The 19,372-nt window shown below is 41.5% G+C and overlaps 1 protein-coding gene across 1 annotated transcript; it reads left to right on the top strand.

Moving 5' to 3' along the window:
• The first annotated feature begins 8,990 nt into the window (after window positions 1–8,990).
• Window positions 8,991–14,338, top strand: LOC124008508. Its single transcript, XM_046319826.1, has 6 exons — window positions 8,991–9,095; window positions 9,218–9,565; window positions 10,178–10,528; window positions 12,189–12,290; window positions 13,144–13,199; window positions 13,449–14,338. The coding sequence occupies exons 1-6, from the start codon at window positions 9,005–9,007 to the stop codon at window positions 13,602–13,604; spliced, it is 1,104 nt and encodes a 367-aa protein (XP_046175782.1). The 5' UTR covers window positions 8,991–9,004; the 3' UTR covers window positions 13,605–14,338.
• The last annotated feature ends 5,034 nt before the right edge of the window (window positions 14,339–19,372 follow it).

The following is a 19,372-nucleotide window of genomic DNA, read 5'->3' as shown; positions in this document are numbered from 1 at the left end:
TGGGTGAGGATTTTGTTCTTTGCTTATGGCCTTATAGTTGGTTGAGAGCGGCCTTAGTGCCAGCTTCACTTTGTTGTAGTAAATAGATGGCGATGAATAATACAGATGAGAACTCTCTTGATAGATAGTATGGTCTACAGCTTATCATAAGGTACTCTACCTCAGGCGAGCAATACCTTGAGACTTCTTTAATATTAGACATCGCACACCAGCTGTTATTGACCAAAAGACACACACACATATGTGGCGAGGGCCAGCCGACTAGAGTATACAAGTCGCAGTGGTGGGTGGTATAAGGTGCTTTAGTAACAAAACGGATGGCACTGTGATAAACTGCATCCAGTTTGCTGAGTAGAGTGTTGGAATCAATTTTGTAGATGACATCGCCGAAGTCGAGGATCGGTAGGATAGTCAGTTTTACTAGAGGCTTTGTTGTGGAATAGAAAGCCGACTCTTGATTTGATTTTCGATTGGAGATGTTTGATATGAGTCTGGAAGGCGAGTTTACAGTCTAGCCAGACACCTAGGTACTTATAGATGTCCACATATTCAAGGTCGGAACCATCCAGGGTGGTGATGCTGGTCAGGCGTGCGGGTGCAGGCAGCGAACGGTTGAAAAACATGCATTTGGTTTTACTAGCGTTTAAGAGCAGTTGGAGGCCACGGAAGGAGTGTTGTATGGCATTGAAGCTCTTTTGGAGGTTAGATAGCACAGTGTCCAAGGACGGGCCGGAAGTATATAGAATGGTGTCGTCTGCGTAGAGGTGGATCAGGGAATCGCCCGCAGCAAGAGCAACATCATTGATATATACAGAGAAAAGAGTCGGCCCGAGAATTGAACCCTGTGGCACCCCCATAGAGACTGCCAGAGGACCGGACAGCATGCCCTCCGATTTGACACACTGAACTCTGTCTGCAAAGTAATTGGTGAACCAGGCAAGGCAGTCATCTGAAAAACTGAGGCTACTGAGTCTGCCGATAAGAATATGGTGATTGACAGAGTCAAAAGCCTTGGCAAGGTCGATGAAGACGGCTGCACAGTACTGTCTTTTATCGATGGCGGTTATGATATTGTTTAGTACCTTGAGCGTGGCTGAGGTGCACCCGTGGCCGGCTCAGAAACCAGATTGCACAGCGGAGAAGGTACGGTGGGATTCGAGATGGTCAGTGACCTGTTTGTTGACTTGGCTTTCAAAGACCTTAGATAGGCAGGGCAGGATGGATATAGGTCTGTAACAGTTTGGGTCCAGGGTGTCTCCCCCTTTGAAGAGGGGGATGACTGCGGCAGCTTTCCAATCCTTGGGGATCTCAGACAATATGAAAGAGAGGTTGAACAGGCTGGTAATAGGGGTTGCGACAATGGCGGAGGATAGTTTCAGAAATAGAGGGTCCAGATTGTCAAGCCAGCTGATTTGTACGGGTCCAGGTTTTGCAGCTCTTTCAGAACATCTGCTATCTGGATTTGGATAAAGAAGAACCTGGAGAGGCTCGGGCGAGTAGCTGCGGGGGGGGCGGAGCTGTTGGCCGAGGTTGGAGTAGCCAGGCGGAAGGCATGGCCAGCCGTTGAGAAATGCTTGTTGAAGTTTTCGATAATCATGGATTTATCGGTGGTGACCGTGTTACCTAGCCTCAGTGCAGTGGGCAGCTGGGAGGAGGTGCTCTTGTTCTCCATGTCCCAGAACTTTTTGGAGTTGGAGCTACAGGATGCAAACTTCTGCCTGAAGAAGCTGGCCTTAGCTTTCCTGACTGACTGTGTGTATTGGTTCCTGACTTCCCTGAACAGTTGCATATCGCAGGGACTATTCGATGCTATTGCAGTCCGCCACAGGATGTTTTTGTGCTGGTCGAGGGCAGTCAGGTCTGGAGTGAACCAAGGGCTGTATCTGTTCTTAGTTCTGCATTTTTTGAATGGAGCATGCTTATCTAAAATGGTGAGGAAGTTACTTTTAAAGATTGACCAGGCATCCTCAACTGACGGGATGAGGTCAATGTCCTTCCAGGATACCCGGGCCAGGTCGATTAGAAAGGCAGCCTGTGGTGAAAAAATAATATAATGCTGCCACCTTCTGGTACTCTGAGCCTACCACTATTCATATAAACAAATCAAAATACATTTTATATTTGAGATTATTCAACGTAGCCACCCTTTGCCTTGATGACAGCTTTGCACACTCTCAACCAGATTCATGAGGTAGTCACCTGGAATGCATTTTAATTTCTGTGAGCCAATCAGTTGTATGCATTTTAAAAACACCACAGCCGCAAAGATGGCGTCAACATAAACAAGAAATTACATGATAAATGTTCCCTTACCTTTGATGATCTACATCAGAAAGCACTCCAAGAATCCCAGGTCCACAATAAATGTTTATTTTGTTCGAAGATGTCCGTTATTTATGTCCAAATACCTTCTTTTGTTAGAGCATTTGGTATACATATCCAAACGCTAATTCTGGTCAGCGTTATATCACACAAACTTCAAAAAGTGATATTACCGATCAAAGAAACATTTCAAACTAAGTACAGAATCAATCATTAGGATGTTTTTTACATTTAGCTTCAATAAAGTTCCAACCGGAGTATTCCTTTTTGTCTTTGTGAGCAATGGAACGCAAGTGACTACCATGAGGAAAAAGTGGGATCACAAAATGGCTGTTTGATGGACAGCTGATATATTCTGCTCTCATTCACTCCCACAACAACATAGAAGCCTCATTATAATTTATATTGGTGGTTGACATCTAGTGGAATCACTAGGCAGTGCAACATCATTCATATCTCAAGGGGATTTCATTGGGGACTCTGGTGAATAAATACATGTTCAGATTTCTGACTTCCTGTTTTGATTTCAACTCAGGATTCTGCCTGCCAATGTGAGTTCTGTTATGCTCACAGACATCATTCAAACAGTTTTAGAAACCTCAGAGTGGTTTCTATCCAATACTAATAATAATATGCAAATATTAGCAACTATGACTGAGGAGCAGGCCGTTTGATATGGGCACCTTTTCATCCAATCTACTCAATACTGCCCCTGCAGCCATAAAAAGTTAATTGATGTTCCCGTCCATGTTGCAGCCCTTACTCTTTCCTGTTAAGAACAAATCACTGCTGACCATAGTATTTCCTCTCTCAGAAATTACAATTGCGTTTACCAATCTTGATGTTACAGGGTACAACGGAGGTGAGGAAATAGCAGAGTCATCTAAAGAAAGTCAGTTCCTTTTAATGTTTTTTTTTTTTACTGTTAAAAAAATGCAGATAATTTAGCTCCGTCTTTAAATTATCACAAACTGATTTAAAGCTAGAAACCTAAAGTGGAACAATAACAAGCCTCTGTTTTAGTACAAAGCTGAGAGATGGGCCTGGAGAAATGTAACCACTCAAGTTCATAGACAGAGCTATGGATGCAAGGACTGACCATCCATTATGTCAAAATTATAGTTGTAACCATCTTTTGAAGATATGCAGTGTTTGCTTATATTCACATGGTTTACAAACATTGGAGTAAAACAAGCTTATATTTTGGGTAGTGATTGGCTACGACACTTGAACTAAGCTCATGAGGAATTTATAAGTTATATTCTTCAAGACTCAATGGGTATCCATAATTAATTTAAAAGTGTGTCAAATTAATTTTCCCCCAGGGGCCACGTACTGTTTTCACTGAGGTCTGGAGGGCAGCACTGAAAATGTGTTATATTTCCTCGCTGTCAAAATGTGCCCTCTATCCATCATTACAAAAATGTCCGATGCTCCCTGACTGTCTAGCTTTCATTTCGGTGATAGTTAGTGAGATGAACAGAGTGAAGAGACTGTATGTATATATATATATATATATATATATACATCCATTATCATCCCTACACAGCTTCAATTTAGTTTAGGAAATGTCCCACTGGGCACAGACATCAGTTCAGTCTTGTTTTGATTTCCACTTGGTTGAATTGTCAACGAATGTGAATTCAACATGAAATCAACAAAACATTTCACCATGTCATTCTCTTAATAAGTTTGACTTGTTTCAAACCCAATAGATTTTCCACGTCAATTCAACGTCATCACTTTGAATTTTTGGCTTGAAATTACGTGGAAGCAACGTTGATTCAAACAGTTTGCCCAGTAGGTTAAATGTTTTCTTTTCTTTCTTTTTTTCCTCTTATTTCAACTCAAACCATCCACGTCCAGATCCGGCCATATGTTTGACACCTCTGATCTAATAGGACTTTGTAATGAAACCGTCTGTCTCTTAGGAAAGGTTGATGGAACCATGAACCTCTTCCTACTGGTTGTGATCCTGGCTGTTGTAACTGCTGTTCTACTGATAATCATCCTCATCCTGGTCCTCAAGGTCAGACGAGATTCAAACAGACAAAACACAGGTACAGTGGAGGACCACAAGCCTTATACAGTCACCTCCAAAATTGTCACCCTTGATAACGGTGAGCAAAGAAGTTTGTATAACACATATCATTCAAATACTGTGAAAATGACATTATTTTTATACAAACACAATTGATCAGAGAAATAGATTTTGTGTAACAAGTCATAATTATTGGCACCCCTGTTTTCAATACTCCAGCACCCTCTCCTTGCGAGGACAACGACACTGAGCCTTTTTCTAAAATGTTTTATGAGATTGTAGGACATATAAGGAGGGATCTTAGAACATTCCTCCGGACAGAATATTTCCAGATCCTTGATTTCTTTCATCTGCGCTTATGGACTGCCTTCGATGCTCCCTGACTGTCTAGCTTTCATTTTGGTGATAGTTAGTGAGATGAACAGAGTGAAGAGACATATATTTAAATATATATATACATCCATTATCATCCCTACACAGCTTCAATTTTTCTTTGATTAAAACTGCAGGTTTTCAATGGTGTTCAAGTCCGGAGACAATTTTTTGTGTTTGTTTTTGTGGTGAATGAACCATTTCTTTGTGGATTATGATGTGTGTTTGGGATTATTCTCTTGCTAGAGGCAACCAGGTTTTTGGCTAAAAATAGTCCTGGTACTTGATGAAGTTCATGATGTTGTTGACCTTAACACGGATCTGAGGACCAGTGAAGGCAACATAGCCCCATAACATCAACGATACACAACGTAACATGAATGTTTGAATAACTGTTTGTGTACTGACCGAAATTACTCTTTACTTATTCAGATATTGAGGCTTAACTACAACCACAAAATAGCCAGGTAATAGAAACTGTTAAATGTACTTGATATGTGTACATGACCTAAAGATAACAGTACTTGGACTAAGCTATCTTTTGGAAGTGTTTGTTTTGTTGATACAGTATTTGCATGTTTTGTGTAATATTATTTGAAGATGGATCAGTGTTGAGATTCAGTCAGAAGAGAACAAGGAATAGGAGAACAGCTAAAGATCTAATAATGAAGATGGATCATGTTGTGTACGCTGCCACAAGATCATGTCTAAATGTTTTCATGTGGATTTTAGTGTAGCACTGATGAAGAACTAATGCAGCTGCTTTTTCCATGACATAGGGACTGACCAGGTGAATCCAGGTGAAAGCTATGATCCCTTATTGATGTCACTTGTTAAATCCACTTCAATCTGTGTAGCTAAAGGGGAGGAGAAAGGTTAACCCTTAGCCTACAATTTCATACATAATTCAAAAATCCCCATCAAAATCTGTCTGTTTAAGATAGAAATATCCGGTTGTTGTTTTTTGCATGGGCTGCGATACCTAAAAGGGGTCTTAAAATTCCAAATCAAATAGCTAAATTATCTTTGGTAAGACCATCTTAAAACTCTAGACTCTAGAGGGCTGAAGAAGGATTTTAAAGACTTGAGATAATTGAGATATGGATTGTGTTTATGTGCCATTCAGAGGGTGAATGGACAAGACAAAAGACTTCAGTGCCTTTGAACAGGGTATGGTAGTAGGTGCCAGTCACACTGTTGCGTTAACAACTGCAACACTGCTGGGTTTTTCAGGCTCAACAGTTTCCTGTGTACATCAAGAATGTCCCACCACCCAAAGGACATCGAGCCAATTTGATACAACCGTGGAAAGCATTGGAGTCAACATAGGCCAGTACCTTGTAGGACACCTTGTAGTCCATACCCCGACGAATAAATATACACTGAGTGTACAAAACATTAGGAACATAAGGATGTTCTGAGGGTAAAAAGGGGGTTTAACTAAATATTAGGAAGGTGTTCTTAATGTTTTTGTTCACTCAGTGTATATTGAATAGTTATTTTAAAGTTGACTGAAAACCCTCTTGTGACGGGCATTATGGTTGGGGCCCGAGGTAGAGTAGGGGGGAGCAGTGGGCAACGCATCACTTCCTGTAGTGTGGGAGACAGGAAGGAGCAGCTCGGCGTTGAGGGAGACCTGGGGAGAAACTCAACAGCATATTGCTCGCGTTCTCTCTCCTTCTCAAAACCCATTGGAGGACAAAGTCAGAGGGGAGGGACCTCTGGCTTTCTCATCCAAATGGTTTTGAGAAGGAGGTGAGGGGAGAGAACTGGAGGAGTATGCAATTGAGATTTTCTTATGCTGAGGTGAACAACACTGGACCACTCGTGATAACATTTGTCTGAGAGACAAAAAAAATGTGTAGTTTGTGTGTATACTGTTGTCACTGATAGACCTAGTTATATTCCATTCTCTTTCTCTGCTGAAGACAAACAACCTGAACCACAGGAAGACTGACCTGGAGCTATCAGCTCTCACCACACTGATCTGTTGTTCTTGTCAACTCTCTCTCTCCTCTCTCTAAACCACGCAATCTCTTCTCACCAATCAGGCCCCACATATCGTTCCATCCGTACTTCCAGACTATAAATACCTGACCAAAACCAAACAAATAAAGACAAACTCATACCTACTGTTGTTATCATAATACAGTTGAATTTAATTTAATGCACTATGTACAACGATACTGTATGTTGCAAACCTGGGGTTTGGGACACCTGCACACCGCCATCTTCTGTTTAGTACAATAACTGTACTTTAGTGGGCTATGTTCAAAAATACTATAAATGTGTTCTATTCAACATCTTCAACACTTTGGAGCTCTTGTAGGTCTACTTCAGTCATAGTGCATCCATGAAGTATTTGCATGCAGAGTGAATTCATCCATAAACAATAGACCTACTGCTCTAATGTTGAGTGTACAGAGGCAGGTGTCAACCCTCTCTGCAGACTCTCATCTGATGCATTCGCTGCAGACGCAACATCCTCGGCCTGTGGTCAGTGTCACCTCGCTGGTATGAACAGGGATGGAAAACAACACACACCTCATACAAAGATCTCTGTGGTCAGAAGTTTCCACTGAACAACTAAACAAACAGACAGTCATGCCTTTGCGCATTTGCTATAAACGTTTCTTTCTTAGGTACTTTTGAGTTCACACCTCATATTTCCTGTGACATGTGTTTTATGTGTTATAGTTTGCTACCACTGCAATTTGATTTGCATACATATTATTTGTACCATTGTATTTATAAGGCCTGTGATGAGCCTTTTGATGTCTTTGGTCATCATGCACTTTTTCAATTTCTGTGTTTGTTCTGAACAGAGAGATTTGGGAGAAGTTCAAAACCAAATGTCACAGCTGTAATTTGACCTCTTACACTTCTAGCCTACGGTTTTCATGTCCTCGTTGTTTATTAGGACAGCAGGGTGCAGTAAGGCCATGCACTTATCAAGGCTTCGTTTACTTTTACCAAAACCGTTATCTACCTACAGCATCAACCAAATGACAAATGAGCTTCCAAAATGGCACCCTGTGTGCTCTGGTCAAAAGAAGGGCACTATGTACTGTAGGGCAGGGATCATCAACTAGATTCAGCCGCGGGGCAAATATTCTTGAGCGGATGGTTGGGGGCCGGTCCATAATTACAAATAATTTGTAGACTGCAAATTAACCGAAAGAAGCCATAACAGATATAATGTTTGACTAAAACATAATCATTTCAAACCTTGCTTACTTGTTCATACGATCATGTCGTGTCCCTTTATAATGCATGGGAATACTTGGGAACAGATTTCATAAATGAAATTCACTTGGAGCTGATTTCCTGGCGTTTTTTTAATCTGTTTTCTTTTGTCCAACAATGACAATTCCACAGATTTGTTTTATTGCTCAGAAAACCTGTGGGGGCAAATAAAGCCAGATGGGGAACCCTGCTGTAGGGAATATGGTAGCCTTTCAGATCGAACCAAGGTCTCCACCCCCAGTTTCACCACACCCTCTATCTGAACAACAATCATCCCACATGTTTACAGAACACAACCTGTTGTTGTCATGACTTTCATCTTCGAGGTGAAATAGTGTGTTACAAATGGCAGAACTGGAGAAAGTATTGGGAGTATAGAAATATGAAGGAGTACCCTTATAGGTGTAATCTACGGAGTAGATTTGAGGGAGCATAGAGCAAGATTCCCCCTGTTGGTGTGGGCCTATATTGGTCACTTTGAGATCAACAGAATGATAAATCATGTAAGGAAAAGTGGAAACACTCCTCAATGTATGCATTCAATTATATAATATCACAAAAAAAGTGCATGAATAGTATTCTTTCTGTCTGATAGAAAATAATTTGCCGCAATGTCCAAGACTCTTGAATTAAAGTACTGGAGAAGGCATTCTTAAGCAGTTGTCATTCTGATGAATAATGTTAATGCTACTGCTACATCTATGAGTGAGTAGATAGGAGCTTGTCAATCATAATCATGTCGTATTACTGTAAAAAAAAAGTGAAATTAAAGAACTGAAATGAGGACCAGGAGGTTTCATATGGTCCATATGGTGTGTATCTCTCGATAGCTTTTCTGAAGAAAATGGAAACTGTTGTTGTGTAACATGAGGACAGAAAAAAGTCAGAGGGGAGGGTAAAGTTGTCCTGTTCCGTGTCTTTACAGTTCACAGAGCAGCCAATCAGGCCTGTGGACCATCACCCAACCCAAGTATAAAAAGACACCCATAACCCTCTGATTCTCACTCTCATCTGACACACAGGATGACTAGTCTACACATGAGATGCTTTCAACAGAGAAGGAATTATACAATAACCCAACTGTTTCTCATATTTTTACTGATGTTTAAAACAGGTAAGGCTGATTTAACTTAACGCGTAAGGTTAGGGTTCAAGTCTGATTAGAAACAGCTGAGACAAAAACCTGTACAAAGTTAGTAAGAAAAAGTAAGTCATAAATGCTTTATTATTTTTAAGGGTCTCTTGCTAAAATCAGCCAGAGCGATGTCTTAAAGACTTTCCTGGCTGGAGACAGAGTTCATTTGGAATGCCTCACATCAGAAGAAGATGGCAACTACTACAACTGGATCAAGATAATAATAGGACAAGCCCCAGTATTAATTCTGTCTCTTTACACTCACTCCAACACTGCAAAGTTCTTTGGAGAGTTTAACGACAACGCCCGGTATATGGCAATGAAGAATGGAACCAGTTTTGTGCTGACTATTTCAGATGCTAGACCATCAGATATGGGGATGTATTACTGTGCGGCACGCGATTACGATGTTATGATCTTCGGGAAGGGTGTGTTTCTGATGTATGGGGGTAAGTAACATATATACACTGAGTGTACAAAACATTAGGAACATCTTCATAATATTGTGTTGCAACCCCTTTTGCCCTCAGAACAACTTCAATTCGGAGGGCATGGACTAAAAAGGTGTCGAAAGCATTCCACAGGGATGCTGGCCCATGTTGACTCCAATGATTCCCACAGTTGTGTCAAGTTGGCTCGATGTCCTCTGGGCGGTGGACCATTCTTGATACACACGGGAAACTGTTGTGCTTGAAAAACCCATCAGTGTTGCAGTTCTTGGCACATTCAAACCGATGCGCCTGGCACCTACTATCATCACCTACTTTCACCTACTGCCCATTTTGTCTTACCCCACAATCCATGCCTCAAAGCTTAAAAGTCCTTATTTAACATGTCTCCTCCCCTTCATCTACACTGATTGAAGTGGATTTAACAGGTGAAATCAGTAAGGGATCATTGCTTTACCTGGATTTACCTGGTCAGTCTGTCATGGAAAAAGAAAGTGTTGATGTTTTGTACACTCAGTGTAAATGTATTAACATGTGACTATCAGGCTCTCCACGTGGTTGTATTGTAATATAACAAACATTTACTAGAACCTTGGTTTTATTGTGTAAAAGATGTAGATTCCAGGAACCAGCATCTTACTCAGCAGCCTGTGTCTGAGTCTGTCCAGCCAGGAGACTCTGTGACTTTCAACTGTGCAATACATACTAAGACCTGTTCAGGAGATCACAGTGTCTATTGGTTCAGACATAGTTCAGGAGAATCCCATCCAGGAATCATTTACACCCATGGAGACGGGAGTGATCAGTGTGAGAAGAGCCCTGAGGCTGGGTCTCCTACACAGAGCTGTGTCTACAACCTCCCCAAGAGGAGCCTCAGCCTCTCTGATGCTGGGACTTACTACTGTGCTGTGGCCTCATGTGGGGAAATACTGTTTGGGAACAGGACCAAGCTGGATGTTGGAGGTATTTTGATTTTAAACTCTGAATTTAGATTTGTACCTGTCATAATTCAAGAGCAATCAAACTAAAATGAATGTACTGATGCAACTCTAAATTGTAAAAGGGTGTAAGGTTAAGCTTACAAAATTAAACATGTACAGCACCAGTCAAAAGTTTGGACACACCTACTCATTCAAGGGTTTATCTTTATTTTACTTAATGAAGACATCAAAACTATGAAATAACACATATGGAATCATAGGGTAAAAAAAGTATTAAACAAAGTAGCCCCCGTTGCCTTAATGACAGCTTTGCACACTCTTGGCATTCTCTCAACCAGCTTCACGAGGAATGCTTTTCCAACAGTCTTGAAGGAGTTCCCACATACAGTGTATGCTGAGCACTTGTTGGCTGCTTTTCCTTCGGTCAATTCATCCCAAACCATCTCAATTGGGTTGAAGTCGGGTGATTGTGGAGGCCAGGTCATCTGATGCAGCACTCCATCATTCTCCTTCTTGGTCAAATAGCCCTTACACAGCCTGGAGGTGTGTTGGGTCATTGTCCTGTTGAAAAACAACTCATAGTCCCACTAAGCCCAAACCAGATGGGATGGAGTACCACTACACACTGCTGTGGTAGCTATGCTGGTTAAGTGGGCCTTGAATTCTAAATAAATCCTTGACAGTGTCCCCAGCAAAGCACCCCCAAACCATCACACCTCCTCCTCCATGCTTCGCGGTGGGAACCACACATGTAGAGATCATCCATTCATCCACTCTCTCACAAAGACACGGCAGTTTGAACCAAAAATATACAATTTGGACAGATATCCACTGGTCTAATATCAATTGCTTGTGTTTCTTGGCCCAAACAAATTTCTTCTTCATATTGATGTCCTTTAGTAGTGGTTCTTTGCAGAAATTTGATCATGAAGGCCTGATTCACGCAGTCTCTTCTGAACAGTTGATGTTGAGATGTGTCTGTTACTTGAACTCTATGAAGAATTTATTTGGGCTTCAATCTGAGGTGGAGTTAACTCTAATGAACGTATCCTTTGCAGCAGAGGTAACTCTAGGTCTTCCTTTCCTGTGTCAGTCCTCATGAGAGCCAGTTTCATTATTGCGCTTGATGGTTTTTGCGACTGCCCTTGAATAAACTTTCAAAGTTCTTGAAACTTTCCGCATTGACTGACCTTCATGTCTTAAATTAATGATGGGCGGTCATTTCTCTTTGCATATTTGAGTTGTTCTTGTCATAATATGGACTTGGCCATAATATGGACTTCTTGCCATAATATGGACCCTATTTACCAAATAGGGATATCTTCTCTACACCACCCCTACCTTGTCACAACACAACTGATTGAAGGAAAGAATTCCACAAATTAACTTTTAACAAGGAACTCCTGTTAATTGAAATGCATTCCAGGTCACTAACTTATGTATCTGGTTGAGAGAATACCAACAGTATGCAAAGCTGTCATCAAGGCAAAGGGTGGCTACTTTGAAGAATCTCAAATATAAAATATATTTTGATTTGTTTAGCACTTTTTTTGGTTACTACGTAATTCCATATTTTTTATTTCAGTTTTGATGTCTTCGCTGTTATTCTACAATGTAGAAAATAAAGAAGATTTTGACTGGTAATCTGTGAATTAATATCAACAACTTAATTTAAAACACAGGCCCTGTTGATCTGGTGGACCCCAAGCTCCTGGCTCTAATCGTATCCAACATCTTGAGCTTGATCGCAGTCGTTGTCCTCATCTGTGTGAGAAGGAAGAAAGGTTCTGTATCATTAAGGCCCTTTGTTTCCACTGCCATTTTGTGTTTTCATTCACATACCTTCCAATATGATTACATACAATGTGATGATCATTACGGTAAAATGTTGCGGCAATAATAACCATGAAAGTGATTGAGGGGTGTTTTAAGAAAGAGTGTGAATGAATTAGTGGTTTTTATCTCAATATTCATAATATTGAATTACACCCCCTTTTGCCCTCAGAACGTCCTCAATTAATCGAGGCATGGACTATACAAGGTGCCGAAAGCGTTCCACAGGGATGCTGGCCCATGTTGACTCCAAAGATTCCCACAGTTGTGTCAAGTTGGCTGGATGTCCTTTGGGTGGTGGACCATTCTTGATGCACACAGGAAATTGTTGAGCGTGAAAAACCCAGCAGTGTTGCAGTTCTTGACACACTCAAACCAGCGCACCTGGCACCTACTACCATACCCTGTTCAAAGGCACTTAAATATTTTGTCTTGCCCATTCACCCTCTGAATGGCACATAAACACAATCCATGTCTCAAAGGCTTAAACATCCTTATTTAACCTGTCTCCTCCCCTTCATCTACACTAATTGAAGTGGATTTAAGAACAGACATCAATAGCAGATCATAGCTTTCGCATGGATTCACATGATCAGTCTATGTCATGGAAAGAGCATGTGTTCCTAATGCTTTGTACACTCTGTTTTATATACACTGAGGAAAATCTCATTCTTGACTGCACTAGGCCTTTAATAAATCCACCGGGTATAGCTTCTCGGCTATAATTACATTTTTATAGTGGCACTGGCACATCCTGTCCCCAAAATGTACACTGTCCTAATAATCCTAATTTTTGTCAAGCAGGTTTGCCTCAACATCCTCAAAGTGGTGTTACAGCCCCTTCCTGTCCTGACAAGGAGGTAGATGTTACCTGTTTACCTAACCCTTTATGAACAATTTAGCACATTAAAAATAGCATTACATCTGAAAAGGATGTGACAACTTGTGTAAAGAACAAAATAATATATTTCCACAGTAAAATTGCATTGTATCGTTTAAATGAAAATGGCTAGCAGCCCAGTATTGTAATTCACTTTCACACATCTTTTTCAACTGTTCACAGCACTCTACCTTGTGAGGTAGACTATCTGACTAATTCTCATCTACAGAGAGATGAGGGAGAGGAGCTGAACTATGCTGCCATGAGTTTCTCCTCGAGGAAGACCAAGAGGAGAGCAGAACCAGAGAGAGAGACCAGAGCGACGGACATGAATGTGGTTTACTCTGGAGTGAAAGGTCATCATGAGTGGAAATGGGATCCATGATTTATAATGCAATAGTTTTATAATGCAACTTAGAGTGAATTGTAAAAGTAACATGCTGTGAACATAATTAACAGAAATTCTGCTAAATATTTTAATAAACTTTAAAATATATATATATATTTAAGATGACTATTAGAGGGAGCATGTGTGTGTGTGTAAGGGGACTTTGATAAGGACATACCATCCTGTCCCAGAGCTGTCTCGACTTCTTTGATCTGTATGTACACCAACTATCCAGGAGAGGGCAGTAGCTTTCCACAAAGGGAACAGACCACAGGCACACCAAAAGGAACTCATCACCAATCAGTCATTTGATGATGGCTAGCTACATCTTAGTAATTTAGCAGACACTCTTATCCAGAGCATCTTACAGTAGTGAGTGCATACATTTATGATACTATTTCATTCTGGTCCCCCCCATGGGAATCAAAACCACAACCAACTCTGACATTGCAAGCACCATGCTCTATCAACTGAGCCACATGGGACCTGCTACAATATAGTAGGATGGTATTTGTCATCTATGTGTTTCTAGAAAAGTATCTTTGGGATACCCACAAAAGGAAATTGTCAATTATCTCAACCCTTGTTTCAAAAGTACAGCCACAACTATTTACAGTATAGGTTTTAATACATATGAATGCTCAATTAGTTATATACTGAACAGAAATATAAACACAACGTGTAAAGTGTTGGGCCCATGTATCATGAGCTGAAATAAAAGATCCCTGAATATTCCATAAGCACAAAAAGCTTATTTCTCTCAGATTTTTGCACAAATTTGTTTACATCCCTTTTAATGAACATTTCTCCTTTGCTAAAATAATCCATCCACCTGACAGGTGTGGCATATCAAGAATCTGAATGATCATTACATAGGTGCAATAAAAGGAATAACAAGTTTTGTCACAACAAAATGCCACAAGTGTTGAGGGAGCATGCAATTGGCATGCTGACTGTAGGATTTGTCCACCAGAGCTGTTGCCAGAGAATTGAATGTTAATATCTATACCATCAGCCGCTTCCTACGTCGTTTTAGAGAATTTGGCAGTACGTCCAACCAGCCTCACAACCGCAGACCACATGTAACCACGCCAGCAGAGGACCTCCACATCCGGCTTCTTCATCTGTGGGATCATGAGACCAGCCATCCGGATAGCTGATGAAACTGAGGACTGTTTCTGTCTGTAATAAAGTCCTTTTATATACTTTGTAACTCACCAGGGGCCTATAAAAATCGAACCAAACGTGCAGAAACACGAACCTGAACTTGTCTAATGACAAAAGCTTGTTTTTGTTGCAAAATGTTTTGCTTCTGTGTACACTAATGAATACACCCCCACATGAACCTGCTGACCTGAAAAGACTTGGTCTCTGCTTGCTTATGGATGGAATTCTCTCTAAAACACCTCTCACAATCACACCACACAACATTTCAACCAAAGTCATGTTTATTTAAAGGGCAATCTGGGATTCAAACAACAAAGATCCGACCACTTTTTTTGGTTAACAGCTGAGGGATGGGGCTGGAGAAATGTAACCACTGAAATCCAAAGGGTTTTGACTGACCATCCGAGATCAACATTATAGTTTTGACCATATTTTGAAGCTATAGTTTGTTCACAATTACATGGTTTAAAAACAATGGGGTAAATATATTTGGCTCTGAATGGCTTATATTTTCTGTAGGACAGTAGAACTAAGGTCATGAGGTATTTCAGTTCTATTCTTCAAGAATCAATGGCTATATACAGCACATTCTTCACGTATTCAGACCCCTTGAACTTTTCCCACATTTTGTTACGTTACAGCCTTATTCTAAAATGCAGTCAATAAATAAAATCCTCCTCAATCTACACACAATACCCCATAATGACAAGCAAAAACAGGTTTATAGTGATTTTACAATTTTATTTTAACATAAAAAACAGATACCTTATTTACATAGGTATTCAGACCCTTTGCTCTGAGATGTTTCTACAACTTGATTGGTGTCCACCTGTGGTCAATTCAATTGATTAGACATGATTTTAATGGATCACGCCTGTCTACATAAGGTCCCAAAGTTGACAGTGCATGTCAGAGCAAAAACCAAGCCATGAGGTTGAAGGAATTCTCCTTCGAGCTCCGAGACAGGATTGTGTCAAGGCACAGATCTGGGGAAGTGTACCAAAAAATGTCTGCAGCTTTAAAGGTCCCCAAGAACACAGCCCGGCCAACCTGAGCAATCGGGGGAGGGCCTTGGTCAGGGAGGTGACCAAGAAGCCACTCGTCAGTAGAAGGCACATGACAGCCCGCTTGGAGTTTGCAAAAAGGCACCTAAAAGACTCTCAGACCATGAGCAACAAGATTCTCTGGTCTGATGAAACCAAGATTGAAGTCTTTGGTCTGAAAGCCAAGTGTCGTGTCTGGAGGAAACCTGGCACCACCTCTATGGTGAAGTATGGTGGGGGCAGCATCATGCTGTGGGGATGTTTTTCAGCGGCATGGACTGAGAGACTAGTCAGTATCGGGAAAGATTAACTGAGCAAAGTACAGAGGGATCCTTGATGAAAACCTGCTCCAGAGCACTCAGGACCTCAGAAAAAAAAGTTTTGTTGTTGCCTGTTTTGCATGTTATTTTGCCATTAATACATGTCACATATCAGTTTGCAAACAATGTTAAAAACAACAACATTAACTTAATAAAGCCATATACCAACATGGTCTCTTTTTTCCTTTCTTGATTAAGGCAGCTGCAAAATACAGGTGTTTCAGCCTAGCTCAGTGCTTTCTGTGCAGGTGTTTCAGCCTAGCTCAGTGCTTTCTGTGCAGATGTTTCAGCCTAGCTCAGTGCTTTCTGTGCAGATATTTCAGCCTAGCTCAGTGCTTTCTGTGCAGATGTTTCAGCCTAGCTCAGTGCTTTCTGTGCAGGTGTTTCAGCCTAGCTCAGTGCTTTCTGTGTGGGTGTTTCAGCCTAGCTCAGTGCTTTCTGTGCGGGTGTTTCAGCCTAGCTCAGTGCTTTCTGTGCGGGTTTTTCAGCCTAGCTCAGTGCTTTCTGTGCGGGTGTTTCAGCCTAGCTCAGTTCTTTCTGTGCAGATGTTTCAGCCTAGCTCAGTGCTTTCTGTGCAGATGTTTCAGCCTAGCTCAGTGCTTTCTGTGCAGATGTTTCAGCCTAGCTCAGTGCTTTCTGTGCAGGTGTTTCAGCCTAGCTCAGTGCTTCCTGTGTGGGTGTTTCAGCCAAGCTCAGTGCTTTCTGTGCGGGTGTTTCAGCCTAGCTCAGTGCTTTCTGTGCGGGTGTTTCAGCCTAGCTCAGTGCTTTCTGTGCGGGTGTTTCAGCCTAGCTCAGTGCTTTCTGTGCGGGTGTTTCAGCCTAGCTCAGTGCTTTCTGTGCTGGTGGGGTAGCCAGCGGGGGAAAAATAGAGCGTAGGGGTTGGTAATCTTCTCTAGTTGCGCAGTGATTGGCTCAGTGTTCTGTCTCATGGGAACACTGTCAGCACAAAATCCACGGCGAGAGCTTAAATTCAAGCCCATTGGGTGCTGCCATAGAGTTACATTAGAAGTGCCCATCCAAGAAGGCTCAAGGTCATTGGCCACAGATAAAATGTCAAATCACATATCTACAGTACTTTCAAAATGTTAGCTAGCAAGCTAGACAAGCAGTCATGATCATGAATCAAGTTGACAATCTACTGGCAAATCCTTGTCATATGAAGACAACTTCTAGATAAAATGTATCAGTGCTCATCGGCCATTGGACATGAACAAGTTGGAAATTGCAAATTTAACAATGAGTGGTTTGGAAGGAATCAGTGGCTAACTGCAAGCGTTGCAAAGCAATCACTAGCCTGCTATTCAGTGGAATGGGTGTGTGGTCCAAGTCTGAGTTTAAGGGTCTCTTTCCAAGCTTAAAATTATAAACATTCAACACCATGGGCCAGAAAAGGTTGAATACATTGGCCATGCTGTCAATCCAGCATGACTTCTGCTGCTTCAAAACAACTAGAAACTCGGAACTGGGAAATCGCAGACTTTAGTGAGTTCAAGACCACTGGCAACTCTGGAAAAAACGAGACATCCAACTCGGAATTCCAAGTCGGTAATACTGGCCTCTTTCTAGAGCTCCGACCTGAAAATTACTGACATAATTTGACCTTGTTGTTTCCAAGTTCCCAGTTGTCTTGAAAGAACCATAAATCCAGAGAATGCCAAAGTTTGACGACAAAATTTGCCCACAAGGACTGTCACATCATCTTCCTGTTCAAGTGAGCACAGCCCAACAAAAGGAGTCCAAAAATGTCTTGTATGCTGCTGCATAAATTATATAATATGCCAAAGAGATAGTATTACTTTCTTAGCTACAGTATACATACGTGTATGTTGTGTAGTAAGCTGTTAGTAGCCCATGTGCCTCACCCTAATAATTAGTCTATTGTTTTGACTTGGTGGTGCACATGTAGCCTATAGCCTGTTTTAGAGAAATGTCATCGAATATTGCAAGAGCTTTCATTGTCTGCTTACGTGCCCCCTTTATTTATCCTATGTTTCTGACTTGGTCTACAGGGAAAATACTGTAAGAACGGCACATTTTCTGATTTCTGTTGCTGTACATTCTAAAAGTGCTGAACAAATAGTTATATTTGCTATGTCCGTCTTAGCTCGATCATTAATGTCTTCATCGAAATTACAGATTTCCTCTTATTCGCTCATTGTTCCCTTATGGCATAGTTTGAGAACAATGCCTGGATTTCATCCTTGTCTGCCTCCTTGAAGCGGTGTTGTAGAAAGCCTGAGGTGAGAGGGTGGAAAACATCAATGATGAGACTAGGAGGCAAAACCCGCCTCCCCAGGGCCACTTATCCAGACAATGTTGTTGGCCCATTTACTCAAAACCTTTAAATGACTTACTGACTATAGATAGCTAGCTAACCGGGCGAGAGGAGTAGGGGACAAAAGTGAGGGAGAGGCTGAAAGCTGTGGCTTGCGATCATTAGTTGATAAAACAGCAATCAAACTTTTCTTGTGTGGCAGTGGTTCGGCACAGCTGTGCCGTGACTGGGTCAGAGATGGTAGGAGATATTGATGGAGAAGAAAGTGAAGCAAGTATGGAGCATAGTGGTACAAATAAAGGGGAAGTAAGAAAGAGAAAAGGAAGATGGGAAAGAAAGGGAGTAGGAATTTGAAGGGGAGCCAGAGGTCTATGGAGGCAGAAAATTTTGAGGAGAGATACGTAGTTTCCAATGCTAGAGGCAGTTCGGAGATAGAGCGTGCCGAGGAAGGGACAGATAAGTCGCAAGGGGAGCATGGAGGTGAGGAGGAGCATAAAGTGATTCTGAAGTTTAGGGAGGAAGGGGAGTTGGGGGGCGATGAGTCCAATAAGGTTGACAGCTGTGATGAAATAGTTTTATTGGGGAAGTTGTCAATGCTGAAGTGTTAAGAGACGGGAGCTTGTTGGTATTCTGTAAGGACATGGGGCAGAGGGAAAAAGCCCTCAGAGTGAAGCTAATAGGGAAGTTGGTGTGGAGCATCTGGACTGATCAAGCAGGGAGGCGGTCGATTAAAGGGGTGATAACAGGAGTGCCTGTGAGTGTTAGCACTAAAGAGGTAAACAACAACTTGAGTGGTGTTCTAGTGAATGTTCAAAGATTGCAAGCAACAAGGGGTGGAGTTAGGGTAGATAGCACATCTATTCTGTTACACTTTAAGGACAGGGTACTGCCAAATAAAGTAACCATAGGATATATGAGTTATTATGTGAGGGCTTATGTACCAAAGCCTTTAAGATGTTA

The sequence above is a fragment of the Oncorhynchus gorbuscha genome, linkage group LG21, assembly GCF_021184085.1.
Source record: "Oncorhynchus gorbuscha isolate QuinsamMale2020 ecotype Even-year linkage group LG21, OgorEven_v1.0, whole genome shotgun sequence".
Lineage (NCBI taxonomy): Eukaryota > Metazoa > Chordata > Actinopteri > Salmoniformes > Salmonidae > Oncorhynchus > Oncorhynchus gorbuscha.
This window is presented reverse-complemented; position numbering and strand designations above follow the sequence as displayed.